The 25380-nt window shown below is 27.4% G+C and overlaps 2 protein-coding genes across 2 annotated transcripts in view; both read right to left on the bottom strand.

Moving 5' to 3' along the window:
• LOC107435906 (UDP-glycosyltransferase 91A1-like) overlaps positions 1 to 25380 on the bottom strand; it is a 108788-nt gene that overhangs the window by 35473 nt on the left and 47935 nt on the right. The window lies entirely within an intron of this gene.
• On the bottom strand, positions 7263 to 10808 carry LOC107425156 (eugenol synthase 1). Its single transcript, XM_048478891.2, is given in 5 exon segments — positions 7263 to 7721; positions 7965 to 8168; positions 8574 to 8802; positions 10306 to 10440; positions 10589 to 10808. Coding segments are annotated over 5 exon segments (963 nt in total). The 5' UTR covers positions 10787 to 10808; the 3' UTR covers positions 7263 to 7524.

The raw sequence follows: 25380 nt of genomic DNA, 5'->3' as shown, positions 1-25380 counted from the left end.
GATCGGCTCCTCTCTCATTAGCTCCATTCCTGGTTGTTCCGCTTCTTCCTTTTCAAAATATGGGAAAAAATTGTAGCTTTCATCATGTGATTCCCAATTCCACTCTTCTTCTTCATTAAATATAACATCCCGACTGATTATTGTTTTACCACTTTTAGGATTGTAGAGCTTGTACCATTTGGAGTTTATGTCATAGCCAAGGAAGACATACTTCTTAATTTTATCATCCAATTTGCTTCTTTTCTCAGCAAGTCCATGCACATGAACTATGCTTCCAAACACTCTCAGGTGTGAAATAGTGGGCTTCTTTCCACTCCAAGCTTCTTGAGGGGTTTTTCCCCACACACTTCTTGTTGGAGATCGGTTAGATAGGTAGACAGCATATGCAACTGTCTCTGCCCAAAACTCCTTCGACAATGTCTTACTTTTAAGCATGCTTCTCGCCATATCTAGGATTGTTTTATTCTTCCTTTTTACCACACCGTTCTACTGGGGGATCTTGGAACCGTTAGGAACCTTCGAATTCCATGATCTTCACAATATTTTTGGAATTCATTTAATGTAAACTCTCCTCCACGGTCAGATCTCATGGATTTGATCAAAAGGCCACTTTCCTTCTCAATAAGAGCTTTAAACTTCTGAAAGTTTTCAAACATCTATGATTTTTCCTTCCAAATAATATACCCATGTATTTCTTGAAAAGTCATCAATAAAAACAAGAAAATAGTTACTCTTACCAAGTGAGCTTGGCTTCAAAGGACCATACACATCCGTGTGAATGAGCTCTAATAGCTTTCTAGCTCTTGAATTTGTCTCCTTTGGAAAACTTTTCTTGAATTGTTTTCCAAGTAAGCACCTTTCACATACTTGATCGGATTGCGAATACTAGGTAGTCCTCTCACCATCTCCATTTTGGACAGCAACTCTAAATCTCTAAAATTTAAGTGCTCGAATTTAAGATGCTAAAGCCAAGATCCATCTTTGTAGCACACCTTGAGACACTTGGCAACATCATTTTGAATGGTGAACATGGACATTTTATTTCTTGACATCGACACTTTGGCTATTAAGTTGCTTGCATTGTACCTTATACAAAGATGGTTGTCTTTTAGATGAATATCGTACCTTTTCTCCAAAAGCTATCCAAGACTCAAGATGTTGCTCTTCATACTCGGCACATAATATACATTTGATATTAATTGGTGCTTTCCACTCCTTAACCAAATGAGGATGCTGCCTTTTCCTTTTACTGCTACCTTGGACTCATCCCCAAAATATACATTGCTTTTTATGGATTCATCAAGCTCCACAAACATGCCTCTCCTTCCGCACATGTGATTGCTTGCACGGGTATCCAAGTATCATGTATGGTCTTCACTTCTTTCAATATTTTTGTAAGCCAACAACAAGGTACCATCTTTTTGACTTTTTTTTTCGACATAGTTGGCCTTCTCTTCAATTTTATTGTAACCAGGGGTTCTACATTCGGAAGCATAATGACCAAGTTTTCCACATTTGTAATACTTTACATGGGACTTATTATCATACCTTGGTGCTGAAATTCCTCTCCCACGGCCTCTTGTTGATCCTCTTCCTCTTTGAAAGTAATTGTTGTGATCATCACCAAACTTCAAACATTGTCCAGATCCTTGCCCACGGCCATGTCCTTGTGCACGACCTCATCCTTTTTGGCTTCGATCATTGTGATCGCTGCTGGTTTCCTCTTTAGTTGCATCAATTTGGGTCTTGAACAATTGTTCCACTATTCCTTTCTTCTTCTTTTTCTTTTCTTCATAAGCTTGCGACGAACCCAAGAGCTGCTCCAATGACATAGCTTTTAAGTATTTTGTTTCTTCGATAATGGCAACAATATGATCAAACTTTGAATCTCATGATCTAAGAATTTTCTCTATGATCTTAACATCATCTAATTTTTTACCATTCCTTTTTAATTGATTGGTCACCATAAACTCTAGAAAAATAATCAGATATGACTTCTCCTTCCTTCATATGCAGCGTTTCAAACTCGGCTCTCAAGGTTTGAAGCCGCACCTTCTTGACTAGATCGATTCCTTTGTAGGAGATTTGAAGCTTCTCCCATGCTTCTTGAGCCTACTTGGCTTCCGAGATCTTCTTAAACACTTAATCATCTAATCCTCGATAGATTAGATAGAGAACTTTCTTGTCTCTCTTTCTTGAGTCTCTCAAATTGTCTCTTTGGTTTTGAGTTAGACCACCTTCAATGTAGCCTTTCTCCATTATCTCCTACATGTCTTGGGTGCCAAGCAAAGCCTTGATCTTGATACTCCAATTATCATAGTTGTTCTTTTGAGTATTAGAATTTGGAAGGGAACCATACCGTTATTGGCCATCTTTTGGCTACATAAACAATTTGATCATCTGGTACTATTCACGTAGATATTGCTCACGCTGCTACTGTTCATGTAGAGGGTTGAACGTGGCTCTGATACCACTTTGTTGGATGAAAATAAAAAACCAGAAGCAAAAACAGAAACAGAGCAGCAAAATGGAGAGCAAATAGCTGAAGAAAAAAGAAAAATTGCTACTGGTTTATTCAATGGTTCTCAGCTTGTTGTGGCTCGCAACACACACAAGAAAAAAAAAAACATAACAATATTTATACTAATAATTAGCCCTACATACATAAAACATCATAAAATTACCTTAGAAGAAGTTTCTAAAACTTGGACCCTAATTAACCAAGGCCCACAAAATAATAAACAAAAAAAAAACAAAAAAACAAGTTTATATTTCATAGAGGAAGTAGACACGGTGACCCTTTTGAGCAATGAGCTACTTTAGGTAAGGAATCATGTGGCCGAAAGCGAGCCATGGAAATAATACTATGTGAAGATTAATATTATCTTTCCTTGCCATCTGTAACACTTGCTAGTTCCTGTCTTTCTCTTTTAGCTCTTGAAACTACTTTATTAGCTGCCTTAACATGTATAGAGAGACTGCTCTTAGGAACGCCTAACCACTCTCTAAGTTTTTACCATTAATTTATGCAGAAGCTCATGACAATCTTTGTCCATTGCTTCACCAAAATTCGATTGCTGAACATATATTTGTATATATAATTATTCAACCACAAGGAGTAACAACCAAATTAATTTAAAGCAGGGCATGAAGCATGAGTTTTGGCACTTATTTGCAGAGAGTATAATGTTGCTGGTACAACAAACTCATCATAGTTGGACACCAATTGGTAAAGACGGGAACTTAGTTTTTATCTCTTTGTTTGTTTATTATATTTTTATGTCAGATTTTGTTTTTTTGCATATTTATTTATATATTTATTTGTTCTTGAATATAGACGATTCAAATTTGGATTGTTGTCTGAGAAAATAGTAGTATGGCAATTACCAATAAATTTTCCTCATAATTAAGGACATTTTTTTGGTTTTTTTTTTTACACTTCTTAAATTGGAAATGAGGAAACATTTTTGTCATATTCAACTAGAGATAATATAACCACGACTACAAATCTATAAATGATACAGCATTTTCCTTATATTTTACTAATGTTTTTAGATGGTGTAGCATCATATTAATAGTAAACATAGATGTTGACAAAACTTACCCTGAGAATCCTGTTAGAATTCTTGGGTGGTCCTACTTAGGGAAATTTCATTGGACAATGTTTAGAGAAAACACAATGAAACTTCACTCAAACCATGGATAAATACACATATCTAATATAAAATAGTACCTCAGTGTATAAAGATAGAACCATAGCAACTTGCAAGTGCACGACTACAGTCAACACTACAGCCCGTTATACTATAGGTCATTACTATATATACATATTAGTGTCATCACTGTACCCATAATTTAGATAAGAGCATTCTAATAATATTTGTAAAATTAAGCAATACAATTTATGCGAATAAGTTTAGGTAAATAAAGAAAAACAAAGAAAGATAAATACTACTATTACTATAGAAAATGTGAAACAACAAGGGGTGCACAAGATAGACCGTTTGCTAACTATATGGATCTAGAGAAACGAATTTAAAAACAATAAAACATGAGATAAATATATATAAGTGAATGGTCTAATACAATAAAAAAATAATGATTTTATTTTTGTAAACCTTTCTCTCAAGACCTCGCACTCCACTATTTTGAAAAGTTCCCTATTTAAAAATCAATTTCACCAAAATCCATCCTTTAAACCCCAAAGCGTAGCCAAATAAAAGTCATATGTGAAGAAAAAATAGCATTATACAATCATGTATCAAAAATTTATAAGTTGTAACTTTTTTACAATCATATAATATCATTTATTTATTATATACCTATATATCTAGTGCCAGAAGCCATTGGCATCTCAAGGTACCACAGGATAGAAAGGGAGGGAAAAATGTCATCACAACCCCTTAGCATCCTAAAGGAAACATGGGGGGAATATTCACCATCATTACACTCTACATATAGGATGACAATGCACGTACAATGGCCATAATCAACATGTGCTATCCAGTATCCAATATTTAGTATCCAATATCCATTACTATTGTATGGAACACTAATTTAATAAACTTAATATCACAATTTAACCATAGAATCAAATCTTGTATATGTACTCCATGGCCACCAATCATCAATTTCAACCAATCCATACCATATAATCCAACATGTTTATGTCATAATTTCACAATTCATACTTAAAATTAATCAACGATACTTTCTAACTTATCTGTTTCCAATCAATATTTTTCTTTTTTCAAGAATTCAAGTTAATATCAATTGGACTAGATCATGAATGTAATTACAAACAAATTTTAAATACCATTATTTAAAAGTTTATGAGGAGCACATTAGAATATGAAATCATTTAAAATCTTGGCAAAAATCACATGAAATAATAACATGTATATGTGAACATAAATAACTATATGCACATACAATAAACATTTACTCTCCAAACCATAATATATAATATTTAAACCATGTAATTATTGTACTAATATATTCAAAATCATTTTAAAATATAAATCACTTACAGATATTACCAATGATCACTCCTGCTCCTCCGCGTGATCATCTCTAGGCATAGTATAGGTGTCTATAATATTATAAAATATTCTTAGGCTTCAAAAATCAAACTCAATATATTGGTATGTATCAAATATTTTAAAATACTATATGCAATCAGAATTACATAAATTAGACATCAAGCGGTTTAATTTTATTGCAACCTTTAGGATCTAGTACCAAAAATTGGAATTTTACTTTCAAATGCCAATTTTATGTAATTAAATATTTCAGTGGGTCTTAATATCTAATTATGCAAAACTTACTCCAATTTGGTCACAGGTTGTCCAATACAATCCAGTTTTATACAATATTTTACTAAATGATCTAAAAATGGAAATACATTCAAACGATATCCAAAATTCATAAATTATATATCAGTGGAAAGCTTGTAGAATGGGTAACAATACGGTAAGCTCATCTTGATTCAAAAACACCAGTGGCCAAAAAATGTAAGGAAAGTTTTGACCAAACCTGAAGTTGATGGATATTTCAAACCATGAAGAATTTTGACAAATGGAAGCTGGATTTAAGCTCAGAGATCTAAATTAGAATGGAAGGAGGTGTATGGGTCGATCTAAAGTGGCCAAAATTCGAACAACTCATTGGAAACCCGTAGCTCAACATTTTTGGTTTTGGAGACCCTATCTGAGCACATCCGATAGCGGCTCACCATAAAATTTCATAGCTGATGTTACGGCAGGGTGACCTACATGGCCGGACAAAACATGGTGGTCAATGATGGTTGGAGATGGGTGAAAATGGCTTGACTCAATTAGAATTGTTTATGGATTTAGGTTGACTCGGTTCTGGCTTCTTGGGTCTGGGATTTCAGGAATTTGATGGGTATTTTGCAATTGTTCACTTTTGAACATGCTTCCTAACGTATATATAAGATCCTAGGTTACTAGCAGATAAAATCAAAAACTATTTTGGATACTGATATAATATGGAAGTTCAAACTTTCTCAGAATTATAACTTTTTAATCGTAAATTGAAATTAGATGTGCTACTAGTCTACGAACTTGTGTTAATGAGCTCTATGCAAAGATATACCGGTTGATCTAAAACCTTGACCATAGAAAAAATCAACTTGAGATCCATCTACAGACCACTTGATCAAATATAGACAAATTTGTACAACATAAATGTCGTGGTATGGGTTGCTATAGATGTGTACAAAAAAATAGGATAGTGAGGGGGGAAAAAAAAGTGTGGGAAAAGATTCCATATCAAAACTTATGAACAATAACAACTTAACTTTGAAAGCCACAAAATTTAAGAAGACTTTTACAATTTGCAAGACAAAAAATTGCATGGTCACAGGACAATAAAGTTATGAGACACAAACCTTACAACATCATGTAGGTCCCATATAGGTTTGTGTTTAGGGACTTTGTAATCCCTGTCCATGAGATTTTTTGTACCTTTGTTAACAAACATTGCAAGGGCAGTTTAGTCACAAAAAATATTATTTTCTTAAATAAAGATCATAAAATTAATTACATCTAATAATTGAATTTTTTCTAATTACAAAATTAGGGAAGGGGGAATTTTTTTTCTTACCTAAATCATGGAATTAAAAACAAATTGGATTACAAATAAATGATTGAATTACAAATCTAATAATTGGGTTCATTTCTTAATAAATTACAAATAAATTGTTTACGAAGTATAATATTAAATTCATTAAATTAAGAAAAAAAAAATTTTGGATATCAGGGTAGGAGAATTCAAATTCATATTATTACCTAGAAAAGAATGATTTTTAGCACTTTGTTGTCCCTAAAATGAAAATTAGTTCATTCTAGGTAAAACATCTAATAATTTTTTATTATATAATTCTTAACAAAATATACAAGTATATAAATTATTATATTATTTGTCACTCGTAGAAAACATATTTAAATAAATATTCTATTAATTTCATGATGTAATATGGTTTTTTTTTTATTTTTATTATCTCACCAAGAATACCATTTAAACACAAGAATATAAGGAAAAAAAAGTTCAATTTTCGTTGAACAAATTATTTTACATTAAAAAAAAAAGATATTAAAAGGATATTAATTCTTTCAAGAAATGGGAAACGTAGAATTAAGATGAAAATTATTTATTTTTAAATAAGTACAATTTTTACACTTGATTAATGGAAAGGGATTTTGTGAATTGTAGTAATTGCTAAATTGAGTGTTTGAGAAAAATAAATATAAAAGAGTATATTTCACGAAAAATAGGAAGAATGCGTATGTAATTATCCTTTATAAATTACCATAAAAGTAATAATTAAATATTGCTTCTTTTTTTTATTATTATTATTTTTTTTTTTAATGTGTACTCCCAACTTTTTTAGTAAACTAAAGATAAAAGCGTACACTGAACCACGAATATGATTAGAACACCTTAATTGAATAATAAGTTTCTGACCTTCCTCTTCGATTTAGGAAATTTCAATGTCTGTCATCAAAATGCAGCAGTCACCGGTTTTGGTGGGTCGACTAGAAAAATATCCAGAAGTTTGTGAATTGAAGTGTATTTAATATCTGGATATATGTCTGTAGCTTCAACAATACCGTCCCCTACTTCAAAATTCATCAAGTCACCCTTAACAAATATACTATGAAGAATGGAGATCTGTATATTCTGAGGATACGGAAATGCTGCAAAATAAAGGGAAAACTAGTGTAAATAGTTAATCACAAACACAAATATATGAGGTTAAATGATGGTTTTGGCTTAGAGATCATTTTTATAGCCTTCAAATCGTTCCAATGATGATCTCAGTCTTTCAAGGCTATATATACCAAAATGTAACTGCAAAATTAAAATTCTTCTGTACAAGTAAACCTAGCTAACCAAAAAGTTAAAGAATAATAACAATGGATTGAGTTGTGAACAAATACTTTGAGAGAGCTTGACAATTTCTTCTTCTGGGATATGATTCCTTCTAAAATTCCAACCGGTCTTTTTCTCCCACAATGAAATCAATTCCAGTTGTGATATGATGTTTTTCGGAGGCCTGTAGGTAACACTACGATTGCATGTTCTTGGGTCGTTTGCTACTTTGATGGTGTAAATAGCAATATCTTCTTCATAGTTTAAGACAGCTTTAAAAAAATAAAAAATTGAAGTACTATTTATGAGTTCAAAGTTGTCCTAAAAAGTAAATATATATATATATATATAATCATTCTCTTATCGTGAAAATATTTGTCCATAATCAAGCTAAATTCATGAATATATCAATTATATCTGGTAATAACATGATTTATTGGCGAAAATGGACAAAATTTTGTTATAAGAGAAAAATTATATTTATGTATATATATATATATATATATCTTCGGATTTGATATGGTGAGAACTTATAGAGAAACTGTTACAACCATCAGATCATACAAATTTGATGGCTGTGGATCTCTCCTAACTCCCTCACTAAATCAAAACTGCATATATCTTTTATTTATTTACTTATTTATTTCAACGTGATTAGTTAATTATATATACTGTACCATTAGCTTTTCCACTTCCAAAAATGTTTAAATCTTCTCGAGGTTCATGCGGATGAAGTAAGTAATTCACAAAGTAGGAACCAAAGCAATTTGCAGAAACGAAAGTGTAAGGAATCCCAGCTTCCTCCGTAGCGCGTCTGATTTTTCGATTTTTATCAAGAAAAAGTTGAAAAGGGGGCACAGGATCCACCTTATCCTCCTCACATTCGAAATCTGACGGGAGGAACCTCTGGTAAGCAGAAGATCAATTTGTTAATTGTGGTTGTTTTATATTATTTCAACATTAGTTTATAATTATAGTCCTGCAATAAAACAATTTTACATAATGAGAACACGAGCTTACAAAATTGTAATGAGAAACATGCCCATGTGTAACTGGTTTTTTAATTTTTAATTACATATCGAGCTTTTCTTTTCCCCCTTTTTTTCTTTTTTTTTTTTTTTTGGGTGGGGGAGGGGGGGGTAAGAATTACATATTGATTTGGCACAATTTCGAGGAAGGACAAGGATCCTCTTCCAATTGTAAAGTGTTCACATCGGTACGATTCTAATTATAAAATGTGCTAGAGAAAAAAAATATATATATATATATAAATAGTTCATCTCTATGAGTTTAAACTTAAAAAAAATGGTAATATATATGCTAATATTTTGAAGATTGTTTATATGATGATCAATGCGACAGATGCAAGATATATTGATAAGTTACCTAATGTTTAATTCTATATTATTCGGATATGATATAGAGATGATTCAATTGTAATGATAATTACTTTCATAATACAAAAGCTTTTTAAGAACAATTAGATTTTAAAATTTGAAAAAATTTCGAAATTAAAAAGGAAGCTCTCAAGAAAAAATCTCATATTAAATGCAATGATTAAATTAGGAATACCAATATAAACAGGGTATTACAATTTGTTGAGATAACATTTTCAAATTTGAATTCTCATATCTATAGAATAAAAAAAATCACATAATTAATTGAATAGGAGGTGTGAAATCCTGGCAAATAGGAACGATGTCTTATAGCTGAAAATTTTCGCATATTTAAGACAGCCATGGAGATGATTCCACTCCAGATCCCACAACACAATACAGACACCAATACAAGTGACCCCTAATATATATATATATATATATTCTTAATTATACCTTCGGATATATTCAGTTTACATATCTAATGTAATAATCCTAGATCAATAATTGAAATTAAATTTAATTATAAGACAAAGCCCTGGAGATGATTCCATCCCAGATCCCACAACACAATACAGACACCAATACAAGTGACCCCTAATAGATATGTGTAAATATAGTCTTAATTATACCTTCAGATATATTCAGTTTACATATCTAATATAATAATCATAGATCAATAATTGAAATTAAATTTAATTGAAGATGGAAAAAAACCAAAAAAAAAAAAAAAAAAAAAAGGCACTTACATGCATGTACATGTCATCATGACTAACTTAATACTAGTCAAGTCTCTAACTTTTTTTTTTCCCCCTCTCTTTTTATGTCTGATTTTTAACAAAAATAAGAGATCAATAAATGAAAAATATTTGTCTTAAAAGTGAGAAAATACGTAAATAGAACACATGAAATTAATCATGTAAATCCATTTCCTTACCCATGAGGCTCCATGTAGTCAGTGCATATGAATATATGTATAAAGAGAAGTGGAATTAATTCAGTGATAGTGAAGAAGGAGAGAGAGTTTCCACACCTTTATATTACCGGCAACTTTGATAGCATCAACAATCTTAAGTTGTTCAAGGACCTGAGGGTAAGCCAATGTAGAAATTACCACATCTACTTGCACAATCAACCGCACCAGCTTCTCATGCTCCCCCAACTATCCCTAAATGACAATATGTTCATAAATTTGCCCCAAAAAAGTCAAATTAAAATAATTAATTGTACTTAGAAATTTAGGATCATAATAATATTCCAAAAAGTTAAAAATATATATAGAAATTAAATGTATTTATACATATATAATTAAATACATGGATAATTGCAACTTCCATAGCCTGAAACTGGTGGAGCAAGTCTGTCTTAGAAGGAGCGGTATGTGGGTTCATATGCCTTGAATAAACATATGTTGGATGACCCAAAGAGGTGCTTGCCTTCACCATATGTTTCCCAATATATCCTGTTCCCCCAATTATGAGAATCTTGCTTTTTCCTTCTCCCGCGGCCTCCATCTCTACACTTCTTATATCACTCTTTATGCCCATGCAAGTATGTAATCTCCTTCTCAAGATGGCCTATATTTATACACCCATCGCCACATGTTGGTTTTCTTCTCGTGGAAAATGTTCTTATTTATTTTAGCTTATATATATATATATATATATATATCCAGATTTATTTTAGTTAAACAATGTATTACTTTTATAATAATGCAAGAAATATCAAATTGTTTACCAAATAACATAACAAATAATGTGATTATATATTTAATTGGTCTGTATTAGGTTTATTTATCCGTGTAAGAGTTTTTGGTAAGCAATTTGATGGTTTTAACACTGCTATATTCATTCATTATTTAAATATTGTGATCTCATAAATAAAAGTAACAAGTTTGATTGAATTTCTAAATAATACACGTACATATTTAAAAATATATATATATATATATATCATTTTCTGCATTGATATCAAATGTTTGGAAAATTTTTTTTTTTTTTGAATGAAAAAGTGTAAAACATATATTAAACATATTGTCATATTATATAAGTGGAAAAAAAAAACATGTATCTTTGAAAAATAAATATTTTCAATTTTTTTCTTTTTTAATGTGGATAAAAATTTGAGAAATGATCACTTGGAACCGAGAAAGTTAACTATAGTTAATATATATATATATATTTGAATAATTATCTAATTAGAATATTCTGATCTTATAAAATCGATTTAGCCTGTGGATTTATACGTGATCATAGTTTTATAAAATCAAGATATTCCAATTGAATCAAGACTGTATATATATATATATAACTAAACTCATATTATGACCTACTTTTTTAAATTTTGGATTGCATTAAAACTGAGATTTAAAATTATATTATTATCTAAATAAAATTTTAATATATTACTAAATTGATATTTTATCATTTTTGAATTTTAAATTTTAATTTTTAATATAATCTAAAAGCTAATAAGAAAATATTTAATATTAAAATTATCATATTATCATGATGTGGGCTTGGTTGTATATATACGTGTATGTATATATATATATATATAGTAATTTTTTAATAAATTAACTTATAAAGAACCTACTTTACTTTTATGTATCGAAACAATGATTAAATGATTATTTTACCCTTTATTTTATGTAATGGTAAATACTAAAAATACCATTTACTAGCCTTTTTTTTTTTTAAGTGATGAAATATAATTTAATTTGTATTCTGATACATATATGTAAAATATAAATGTTTTAAAAATTAATGTAGTAAATACGAACAACTTTTTTCTAACTTTGGTAAATTTATATAGGATGCTAATAATGTTTATCATCATGATCCATGAACCATGACACTTGCGGTTTTGTCCTTATTAATTGGTTATATTTGATTCTTCATTTTTAACTTTTTGATATTAAAAACTTAATATAGCAAAGTAAGTTAATAGCAGTTATCAATTAAACTGTCACATAAATTTGGGTTCCATCCTAGTTAAAATAGTTTTTTTTTTTTTTTTTGGGGTATGATTAAAGTACTTGTTAGTGTTTATTTTTGAGTGATTTAAGATGGTTAAAACTACTTTCAAGAAGATAAAATTACATCTTATAATGTTTGGAAAAAAAAAATTGTGGAATCACTTTAACAAATTTGTTCTTGAGACATTACCTATTTGATTATTAGAGAGAAAAAAAAAAAATTTGACTGATTATTGAAAAGCCAGTTCCTTTTTAAAAAAAATGTGATTTCTATAAATTATTTCCAAATGGATCCTTAAGCAGGTGTTACAATTTCCATGGTACGGGCCCACGGTACATGGGTCGCCAAGAAATTATTCGCGGCTGATGGTCAAACATAGGCAGCCGTCGGAATCACACGTATACGACAAATGACAATCATGTTGTGAAAATTTTTTTTTTTAATTTTTTTTTCTTTATTGTCTTTTTATTTATTTATTTATAGTTAATTGGTGAAGATTTTGTCTGACATGAAGGGTATCTGCGGAGTTCAAGTGGGCAGGAGGTAAAATAATTTACTTTAAAATATTATTTACATCTCTAAACTAATAATATTATTTTTTGTTTTTTTTTTTTTTTTAGGCATCGAATATTCTGCATTTTTAATTAAAAAAAAAAAAAAAGCAAGAGTAAAGAAACAAAAAGTACAGAACAAACAGATGATCTTGTTATGATTTTTTCCTAATTAAATTAATAGTAGTTGTTTCTTTTTTCTGGTAAAGAATAATAGTTGTTATTGACTGATGTCATAGCTAACGTCTCCTACATTTTTAATGTATCAACAGTCGGTTTGTTTCTATATAGAAATGAAGAATCTCAAATTTATTTAAACATTTATACTACATCATAGAGAGTTTTGTAATTTATAATGATTAATATAATCATTATCAACAAAATTTATTGCTAAGTTGGCAATTATTATCTAGTAGTATTTATTATTATTATTTTTTTTAATACTAAAAATTTAATGTAAAAAAAGTAAATTCTTTAATAATAGCTAATTAAATTGCTATGCCACGTGCAGATTTCATTATTACTAACGATAAATTACATTTTTTTGATAATATTAAACAAAAAAATTTACTTAAAAGGAAATAAACCAATTCATTTTTGAACTTCACTCGAATAACATTTAACTTCTTTTTGTTTTTAAAACCTAAAATCTTTTTTAAAAAACCAATAAAATATATATATAAAAAATGAAATACCCGTAAAAAAAAAAAAATACTAACAAGCTATAGAAACATATATAGATATATAATTAAGGGTTTTTAGCATTTATGCCTATTTAATTATTAGGTTTTTTTCATTATAGTCTTTTGTACTTAAAATTTAGCTTTTTGATATACAATTCATCCTTAAACTACCAATGTTGAAATTACCACATCTACTTGCATAATCAACCGCACCAGCTTCTCATGCTCTCCCAATTCTCCCTACATAACAATATGTTCATAAATTTGCCCCCAAAAAATATCAAATTAAAATAATTGTACTTAGTAATTTAGGATCATAATAATATTCCAAAAAGCTAAAAAATATATATAGAGAAAATTAAATGTATTTATACATATATAATTAAATACATGGATAATTGCAACTCCCATAGCTTGAAACTGGTGGAGCAAGTCTTTCTTAGAAGGAGTTAGGAGTGGTATGTGGGTTCATATGCCTTGAATAAACATATGTTGGATGACTCAAATAGATGCTTGCCTTCACCAAATGTTTCCCAATATATCTTGTTCCCCCAAATATGAGAATCTTGCTTTTTCCTTCTCCCGCGGCCTCCATCTCTACACTGATTATATCACTCTTTATGCGCATGCAAATATGTAATCTTCTTCTCAACTTGGCCTATATTTATACACCTATCGCCACATGTCGATTTTCTTCTCGAGAAAAATGTTCTTATTTATTTAGGCTTTTATATATATATATATATATATCCAAATTTATTTTAGTTAAACAATGTATTAGTTTTATAATAATGCAAGAAATATCAAATTGTTTACCAAATAACATAACAAATAATGTGATTATATATTTAATTATTTTGTATTAGATTTATTTATCCATGTAAGATCGAGTTTTTGGTAAGCAATTTGATGGTTTTAACACTGCTATATTACATTCATTATTTAAATATGGTGGAGATCTCATAAATAAAAGTAACAAGTTTGATTAAATTTCAAAATAATACACGTACATACTTTTAAAAAAAAAAAATCTCATTTTCTGCATTGATATCAAATGTACGGAAAAATATTTTTTTTGAATCAAAAAGTTTAAAACATATATTAAACATATCGTCATATTATATAAGTTGAAAAAAAAAATTTATCTTTGAAAAATAAATATTTTCAATTTTTTTTTCTTTTTTACAACAACATAAAAAATGTGTATAAAAATTGTTTTTCGAATAATTTTTTATTTTTTAATTATTTTCTATTTTCTATTTTTTAATATATTAAACTACTATTTTCTTATTAATAGTTATATTTATTAAAAATAACTGAATTTAATATATATATTAAATGTCCATATTTTTAGTCCTGTATTTTTAATCTCTAATGTCTTATACATGTATGTACCAAATTTATAAACTCTCCTTTTATGTATTTTTTTTATCAAATTTTTAAATATATAAAACGATTTATACACTTTTTTTGATCTAATTTTTAAATAAATAAAACACATACTTACCTTTTATGCATTTTTGTCATCCTGTATTTAACTAACTGTGAATTCGATTAACTTTGAACGTTTAACTATATATTATGTATATGGACATATGAGGAATGTAGCATTAAAAACGTGGGAAAATATCATTAGCCACCTTGAGGTTAGCAAAAATACATTTAGTCCTCCCATGTTTGAAAAATCATCATTTACCTATCCAAAATTTGAGAAATGATCACTTAGAACCAAGAAAGTTAACTATAGTTAATATATATATATATATATATATATATTTAAATAATTACCCAACTAGAATATTCTGATTTTATAAAGTCAAGATATAATACAAAAAACTCAAGTTAAAAAGTGAAAATGATCAGTTTGTCTTGGTTGATTTATACTTAACCATGATTTTATAAAATCAGGATATAGTCACTGAATCAGGATCGTATATATATATAACTAGGCTCAGATTAGGATCTGCTTTTTCAAATTTTAAATTGCACTAAAGCTGAGATTTAAAATTATATTATTTTCTAAATAAAATTATAGTATATTATTAAATTTATATTTTATTATTTTTGAATTTTAAATTTTAATTTTTGATATAATCTAAAAAGTAATAAAAAAATTTTAACATTAAAATTATCAGATTATCATCATGTGAGCCTGACTATATATATATATATATATATATATTAGTTTTGTAATAAGTTGACTATAAAGAGCCTACTTTACTTTTATGTATAGAAACAATGATTAAATAATTATTTTACCCTTTATTTTATGTAATGATAAATACTAAGAATACCATTTACTAGCCTTTTTATTTTTTTATTTAAATCATTTACTTTTTTTTTTTAAGTATATACAGTTATGTAAAGTAAGTGATGAAATATAATTTAATTTGTATTTTAATATCTAAATGTAAAATATAAATATTTTAAAAGTTAACGTAGTAAATACAAACAACTTTTTTCTAAATTTGGTAAATTTATAGAGGATGCTAATAATGTTTACCATCATGATCCATGAACCATGACACTTGCGGTTTTGTCCTTATTAATGGATTATATTTGATTTTTCATTTTTAACTTTTTGATATTAAAAACTTAATATAGAAAAGTAAATTCATCAGTTACCAATTAAACTGTCATATAAATTTGGGTTCCGTCCTAGTTAAAATAGTTTTGTTTTTTTGGGTACAATTAAAGTACTTGTTAGTGTTTATTTTTGAGTGATTTAAGATGGTTAAAACTACTTTCAAAAAGATAAAAGTACATTTTATAATGTTTGACAAAAAAAAAAATGTGAAATCACTTTTAACAATTTTGTTATTGAAACATTACCTTTTTGATTATTAGGCAAAGAAAAAAACAAAAACATCAATTGTGACAGATTATTGAAAAGCCAGTTCTTTTTAAAAATGTGATTTCTATAAGTTATGTCCAAATGGATCCTTAACAAGGTTTTAGAATTTCCATGGTACGGGCCCACGGCATTTGGGACGCCAAGAAATTATTCGCGGCTGATGGTCAAACATAGGCAGCCAGTGGAATTACACGTATACGATAAATGACGATCATGTTGTGAATTTTTATTTTATTTTTTTTTTCTTGTCATTTTATTTATTTATCTTTAGTCGGTGAATTTTGTCTGATATGAAGGGTGTATGCGGAGTCCAAGTGAGAAGGATGTAGCATAATTTACTTTAAAATATTATTTACATCTCTAAAGTAATAATATTCTTTTTTTCTTTTTCTGAGGGATCGGATACTCTGCATTTTTAATCAAAAAAGAAAAAAAGAAAAAGAAAAAGAAAAAGCAAGAGTAAAGAATCAAAAGTACAGAACACACATATGATCTTGTTATGATTTTTTCCTAATTAAAATAATTGTAGTTGTTTTTTTTTTTTTTTTGGGGTAAAGAATAATAGTTGTTACTGACTTATGTCTTAGCTAATGTCTCCTACATTGTTAATGTATCAACATTCTTTTTGTTTTTATATATAGAAATGAAGAATCTCAAACTTATTTAAACATTTACACTGCATCATATAGAGTTTTGTTATTTACAATGATTAATCTAATCATTACCAATAGCATTTATTGCTAAGTTGGCAATTATTATCTAGTAGTATTTGTTATTATTTTTTATTTTTAATACTAAAAATTTAATGTGAAAAAAATAAATTCTTTAATAATAGCTAATTAAATTACTATACCACATGCAGATTTCATTATTATTAATGATAAATTTCATTTTTTTTGATAATATTAGATAAAAATTTTACTTAAAAGGAAATAAGCCAAATCATTTATGAACTTCACTCGAATTACATTAACTTCATTTTGTTTTTAAAACCTAAAACCTTTTTTAAAATACCCAAAAAAATGAAACACCCGTAAAAAAATACTAACAAGCTATAGAAACATCTATAGATATATAATTAAGGATTTTTAGCATTTATGCTTATTTAATTATTACGCTTTTTCACTATAGTTTTTGATTTTTTTTCTTTTTGGGTACTTTTGTCCTTAGAATTTAGCTTTTTAATATACAATTCATCCTTAAACCATTCTTTGTTCTACATTTTAGCAGTTTCGAAGCATTGCAATACACTTATTGCAACAATAAAGTAATAAAATTACAAAATATAAGTTTAATGCATATAATTTTAATTTAATGGGCTATCTAGTTTATTTTATAATGATGGACATTAATGTGACACAAAATTAAATGGAGATAATAAAAAAATGCATAAAATAATCAATTTTATTTAAAGAAAAATACAATGCTATTTAAAAATTATATAATAATTTAATTTGCTTTTATTAAATAGTTCATTTTTCCTTAATAGGTTTTTAATATTTAAAAAATATAAAAAATATTTTAAATTAATATAATCATATATGATTTGTCAATTCATTTCTTTTCTTGATAGCCAATAATAAAAATAAACTAGATAACCTACTAAATCATTATTATATATATATATATAAATGTTTTTATCTTATATGCTTTTTTGTGTTTGGTAAATATTTTAGATTATTTTTTGATAGAATACTTAATAAGACAAAAAATAAAGTTAATTTTCCCAAACTATATAACATATAGGAATAAAAATAAAAAATAAAAAAAAAAGAAGAAGAAGAAAAAGAAGAAGGGCAAGGAGCATGCTTGTAAAATTTCTTTCCAAAACCACCCTCACTAAAATTTCCAAAGTCAACCTTTTATGGTTTGCGCTCATTCACCAGTAAGCCCAAACAAGATAAGTGTCTGTTTTGCAGAATTTTTTTTTATGTCAAAAGCTATACTTAAAGGTTAAATTTTTTTTTTTGACAAAAGTTAACAAATATTTGTTGATAAAAAAAAAAAAAGCTTTTTTAAGCTGTTTTAAAGACGTTTAAGGTTCTGTTTGGTAGAATTTTTTTTAGGTTTAAAAGCTTTATTGGAAGGTTAAAAGCTTTTTTATAAAAAAATAAAGTATTTGGCAAAAGTTAATAAGTACTTATTGACAAAAAAATGAGCTTTTTTAAGCTATTTTAGAAAAAGTTCAAATTTTGAGTTTCTCTAAAAAACTCTTTTCTTTTACCTTATATGGAAATTTAATAAGCATTTAATGCAGTTTTTTTATTTACAACTAAACACTTATTAGCTTTTTAATAATTTTTTTTTTTCAAAAATATCTATTATATAAAACTCTACAGACTAAAGCTCTACTTTCATTAACTATACCAAACGGATCCTAAATTTTGTGCTTCTATAAAAAAGCTATTCTTTTTAGCTTACATGGAAACTTAACGAGCATTTAATGTAACGTTTTTAGCTTATATGGAAATTCATTGAGCATTTAATACAGTTTTTTTATTTACAACCAAATACTTATTAATTTTTTAATAAAAGTTCTTTTTTAAAAAGATTTATTATATAAAATTCTACAGACTAAAGTTGTACTTTCATCAATTATACCAAACAGATCCTAAATATTGAGAAAGGCAACACATTGTGAAAAGCCCAAAAGAGTTCTAAATAGAAGAACGTAGGTGTAATTATTTTTGTTTTGTATTTTTTTATAAACAATTATAATTGACATTTTTTTTCCTCCTACAGCAAAGTGATATTAAAAAGATAAAATATGAAAATTACAATTAATAAATATAATTATAATTGTGCATAGAAAAAATTGTATGGATGAATGTATTAAAAATTTTAGTAGAGTTAAGTTCTATTTTTTTTTTAATTTTTTAATTCAAAGAGCTTATTAAAATTATAGTTCTTTAAAATAGAGAAGATTAGGTTTTTATAGAATCTATTAGATATGCTTCTTATAAAGCATCTCCAAAGATTCTTTAAAGAGCTTTTTATTTTTGTAATAAATAATATCTTTTAAGATAAAGAATAAAAGTTTAAAGGGTGCTCCAAAAATATTATATATTTATGTTCATTATTTTTATATCCTCAACAAGCAATTATTACTTCATTTCTACTCCTTTTTTTTTTCTTTTTATATTTATTATCTTTCAAATATTATAACAAGGGCATAGAAATTTATATTAAATTAACTTAAAATACTATAATTTTTAGAAATAACTTCCATAGTCATAACAAATTATGATCCAAATTTTTGAGCTATTTAGAAACAAAAAAATAAACTCGTTATGATTTTTTAAAATTATGTTTTAACAATCCTACCGTTACATAGCAATAACTATTTGCATATTATAAAATATATATATATATATATATATATATGATGCCCCTTTTTGTGCTTAATTAATTATCAGTCACTATCCACAAGTCAGTATTAGTGATGATGTGCAAAACAATAATTAATAAACAATTTTAAGGTAACAAATAACAATTATATAATAAATTATGCATTTTCCCAAATAATTTGTTACAATATATGTGCTTTAATGAAAGTGAATATTAAATTTATTAATTAATTATATTATTGTTTTTTCTTTTATAGGCATGTGGAATTATTGATGATTTATATTTAATAAAAAAAAGTACAATGTTTTAAACTGAATGGAAGGGGACTTCAATCAGATCCGTGTATATCACAAAAATAAATAAATAAATAAATAAGTAAACCCTTTTTGTAGCTTAATTAATTATTAGTCACTATCCACAAGGCACTATTAATGATGATGTGTAAAACAATAACAAATTTAACAATTATCTAATAAATTACACATTTTCCCAAATAATTAATTAGTGACAGCATCCTTATGTATCTAATGATTATGAAATAGAATGAGCGATTTTAACTAAAGAGGATGAGAGATTTTATATCACCATGCGAAAATTGATATCATTATATCACTACGCGAAAATTGATATCTAGCGACACTCATTTAACGACGTTACGAAATAAATATGTTTGAAAAACTAAAAGTGCGATTCTGAGATTAATGCGTCAGTAAAAATTCAATAAATATACGACGTAAAAATTGGTTAATATAGTGTTAGGCGACGCATTGTCCTCTTCCTTTTTTTTTTTCAATTTTTTTTTAAACATCTAAAAAAAATAAAATCAAAATAGGGCCATAACAAAAATTGAACCCAAGACCTCCTACACACTCAAGAAATCACTACACCATCAGACCAAATGACTTATATGTATTGTTATAGCAAAAATTGGTTAATATAGTGTTAGGTGACCCATTATTTAAACAATGCGTCGCCAAATATATGAACGCATTCTTCAACAAATGCGTCGTCTGTTCTTTTTTTTTTTTCAATTTTTTTGTTTAAACATTTAAAAAATATTAATTCAAAATAGGATTATAACAAAAATTGAACCCAGGACCTCCTACACTCTCAAGAAATCACCACACCACCAGGCCAAATGACTTATATATACTGATACAGCAAAAATTGGTTAATATAGTGTTAGGCGACACATTATTTAAACAATGCGTCGCCAAATACAAGAACAGACGCATTCTTCAACAAATACGTCGCGTCGCCAATTACAAGAACAGACGCATTCTTCAACAAATACATCGCCTGTTCTTTTTTTTTTTTCAATTTTTTTGTTTAAACATTTAAAAAGAAATAAAATCAAAATAGAGCCAAAACAAGAATTGAACCCAGAACCTCCTACACTCTCAAAAAATCACCACACCACCAGGCCAAATGACTTATATATACTCATATAGCGAAAATTTGTTAATATATTGTTAGGCGACGCATTATTTAAACATTGCGTCGCCAAATACATGAACAGGCGATGCATTCTTCGACAAATGCGTCGCCTGTTCTTTTTTTTTTTTTCAATTTTTTTTGTTTAAACATTTAAAAAAAAATAAAAATCAAAATAAGGTCATAATATGAACTGAACCTAGGACCTCCTATACTCTCAAGAAATCACCACACCACCAGGCCAAATCACTTGGATGTAATAATGCAATAAGAACTAGCTAGTATAGCTTTAGGCAACGTAGTCTTTTAAGAAATAGTCGCTAAATAGACTAACAGGCGACGCATTTGTAAACAACTGCTTCGCCGTTTCACCCATCCAATTTTTAACTTTTTTTTCAATTTGAAAGTTATTTTTAGTAATTTTTTAGTTTTGCAAATATGTTTTTTTTTTTTATTTGTAGATGACCAATCAACAAAACTAATTAAAGATTAAAAAAAGAAAATGGAATAGGCAACGTGTTTTAATGGAATTGCGTCGCCTGTTCCTTCAATTATTTTTTATTTAAAAAAAAAATAATTTAATAGAGTTTCAATTTTTAAAAATAAGTAAACTATCAATGACCACAAACACGTGAAAGTTAAGCTCATTTAAGATACTTATCATTTAAGATACTTATCTAGATAAATCGGTCAATAAATGCTTGTTGAATTAGAATTCTATATTTGGTACCCTATCTCAAATTAGGTCTTGAGATATTTTGTGTCTCGTCTATACACATATATGTATAACCGAGAAGAGCATTGATAAAACTATTTTCTATTTTTAGATCAATGGAATTTATGTTCATTAGATTGCTACATGAATATATTTGTAGATGAACAATTAAAAAATTATTTAAAGATTATAAAGAAAATATAAAAACATGAAACAAGCGACTCTTTTCGACCATAACACATCGCTTGATCCCAAAATTCAAGAACAAGCAATCCTTCTTGAAGAGAATATGTCGCCTATTCTCTCAATTAACAAAAACAAAAATTTTGAAAGACATGCAAATTTTATAAAGAACAAAGGTGTACTTGAAAAACAGAAAAATAAACAGCAATCTTCGATATTTTGCTTCGCATTTTTAAGAAATATTTTCAGTTTTTATTTTTAGTTAAAAAATAAAAAAATTAATCAAAGAAAAAAAAATGCAATTGGGAGAAAAGGCGCATTCTTGCCATTTTTTGAAAATTTTTGGCACGTTTTAAAATTTTTACGCGCTCCTTTGAATCTATTTTTTCTTTTTTAAAACTACATTAAGTACACTACCTAATCGATATTAGATTTGGAAGCAATCTAAGAGAGACTTGAAGAGTGAGATATTGCAGGTTTCATTTTTTCATTTGCCTACGTTGTCATCGGCCGAGAAGCTGGATTTCTCTGTGTCGCCCTCGTGATTTTTTGGTTTTCTTCTTTCTTTGTCTCCATCGTTTAGGTAAGTTTATTTTTTCTTGACATAAGGTGGGTTGTTTTTTTTTTTTTTTTTTCCCCATTTTAACTGCAGCTTAGGTTCATTGGGTTTTATTAATCTTGCTTTTGTAGAAATTATATTTGTGATATTGCTTGACATTATTTTGCTAAGTTCAACAAGTATTTTATGTTGAAGATTAACTTAAATCAAGATGGTCTATTGTTTTAACTTTACCACAACATCGTACTGTTTTTGAAGAAGATGTTCTTGGAGATACAAAGATGGCTCACAATCCATTTGTCATATAGTTGCCAAGTATCGATGAAAATGATAATGAGGATGAATGTGAGAGTGACTATGTTTGTAATAACTGTGAGGGGAGAAATGTGCTTCGTCAAATATTAAGAACAATGATAATATTTTTTAGATTTTCATTTATACTAAATTACAAATTTAATAATGATTAATATTTTATTTATTTTGCATAAGTGCTAATAACTTTTTTAATGTTTCCATATGCAGTATGAGGATGTAATATCGTCAACAAGAGGATGTCAACTTCCTTCTTAATGAATATGCATTCATGGAAGTTTAATTAATATTAAATTTGTTATGAAAAATACAATAGCTTACAAATTATGTAAAAATATGTCAATGAGATGATATTTAATTTGTTTGATAATTAATTTGTTATGACAAAATATTTATTTAAAATTTTTGTATTCTCTTTATTTTGGATGAAGCTAGTTTTCGTTTTTTTGTATTTTAATTATTTTTATATTTTTACTATTTTAATCACTTTTCATAAAATTTAAAAAAATTTAAAAAAAGAAGAAGAAGGGGCGACGCATTAACAAATAATGCATTGCTAAAAGTGTTGATCCATTGTTAAATAGACGACTCTATTAATGCGTCGTTAAATAGGCGATTCTAATAATGCGTCGCTAAATAATCAACTCTATTAATGTGTCGTTAAATAGGCGACTCTACTAATGCGTCGCTAAATAATTAACTCTATTAATGCGTCGTTAAATAGGCGATTCTATTAATGCGTCGCTAAAAGTAAATATACGTCGCTAAAAACTCAAAGATAGACGACTCTCATACTGTGTCACTTGTTGTCTTATAGATTTAGCGACAAGACATTAGGCGACACCGTGCGATACGTCGTTATTTATTTTATGCGATGCATTTATTGCGCCATTTATCAACGCAATTCTAGTAGTGTATTCTCAATTGTAGCACTGAATCAAGTTTATGAATATATATTATATCTTGTTTGGATTATTTATATTTGATGAGGGAACGCGAACATCTCACCTATCAATAAATGCTTTAATTATTGCGATTGTAGAAGAAGGAACGACAAAAAACTGATTCTTGTGATTGTTAACTAATAAGTAACGTGCAACTTGTACTATGAAAAACAAAAGGGCGATAAGTGGCCAGTAACAAAGGAATTTAATTCAAAAGAATACTAGTATTTTTTTTTTCTACAAGTTGTAATATATTATAAATTAAAATATTTCATTCAAATTTGATTTGAGTTCAAGAATAAAGGAAGTGACTACCACAGGTGAAAGGGGAATACAAGAAGAATGCTAGTAAGACTACCATTTTTTAATCAAATTTTAAATATGAACTGATCTGTCAGATTGAAGGGAAAAAAACTTATTAATTTGACATTTAACAATACTTTAATAATCAATTATTTAATTGATATAAATTTAGATAAACAATCCAGTAAATCAATACTATATTCGTTGTTATTTAAAATTTACTAAATAAATTTAATGATTCTAATACTAGAATACCTCAATTGAAAGAGTACATGCATTTTTATTTACTTATCCATTTAGAAAATCCACTTATCCATATGTTTTTTTTTTCTTTTTCTTTTTTTTATGATCTACATATTAGGTTATATAGATATAATCTATTAACATGTGCTATTTGGTATATAGATTTGATACTTGTAATTTTAAATCATTATTTTTAAATGAGAAATGCTATATTTCATATTAAAAACTTATAATTCAATTAAATTTAGAATGCAGAAATGTCTATCGGTTAATTGTATTATCAATTGTCCTTTTTATTTGAATCTAAAAGTGTTACTTACAATATAATCATCTCTAATTTAAGAAAGTAATGGATTTTAGAGCGTATAAAATATTTTTTGCTTTTTAATACCAAAAATTGAAATGCCCAATGCAAAATATCTACTAAAAATTGGACAAGGCAAATAATAATAATAATAATAATAATAATAATAATTAAAAAATCAAAAATCAATTTGAATAATAATCTGTTCTCCAATATGATTTATTTATTTATTTAGTATATATGTAAAATTGGATGGTTGAGGAGATTTTTTTATTTTTTATTTTAAATGTTCAAGCTTGTTACAACCCAAAGTTAACATCAACAATCATTATACGTGTACTGGGGTACATGACTAATATTAGTTTTTTCTTCTTTTTCATGGGGAAAAAAACAATTAATAAAGACTGTTAAATAAATGAAAATGAAGAGTCTGGGCCGTACCGCCTGAACTCTTAAGCATATAAACTTCATGCACACTTACATTCTTTAGCTTTATCGATAAAACATAATACATAATGTAAGGTCACATTTAATATACAAAAAAATTATTCATGATAAAATCTGAATAACAATTTATGGGAATAAAAAATGAAAGTTTTTCTTATTTATATGTTTGATAAAAATATTAAATAAGAATTGAGTTTAGCCTTTTTAAATTATTTTTTATTTCAAAAAATTTCAAATTTAATAAAAATTA

This window comes from Ziziphus jujuba, chromosome 7, assembly GCF_031755915.1.
Source record: "Ziziphus jujuba cultivar Dongzao chromosome 7, ASM3175591v1".
Classification (NCBI taxonomy): Eukaryota; Viridiplantae; Streptophyta; class Magnoliopsida; order Rosales; family Rhamnaceae; genus Ziziphus; species Ziziphus jujuba.
Note: the sequence above shows the minus strand (reverse complement) of the source record. Positions and strands in the feature narration are given on the sequence as shown.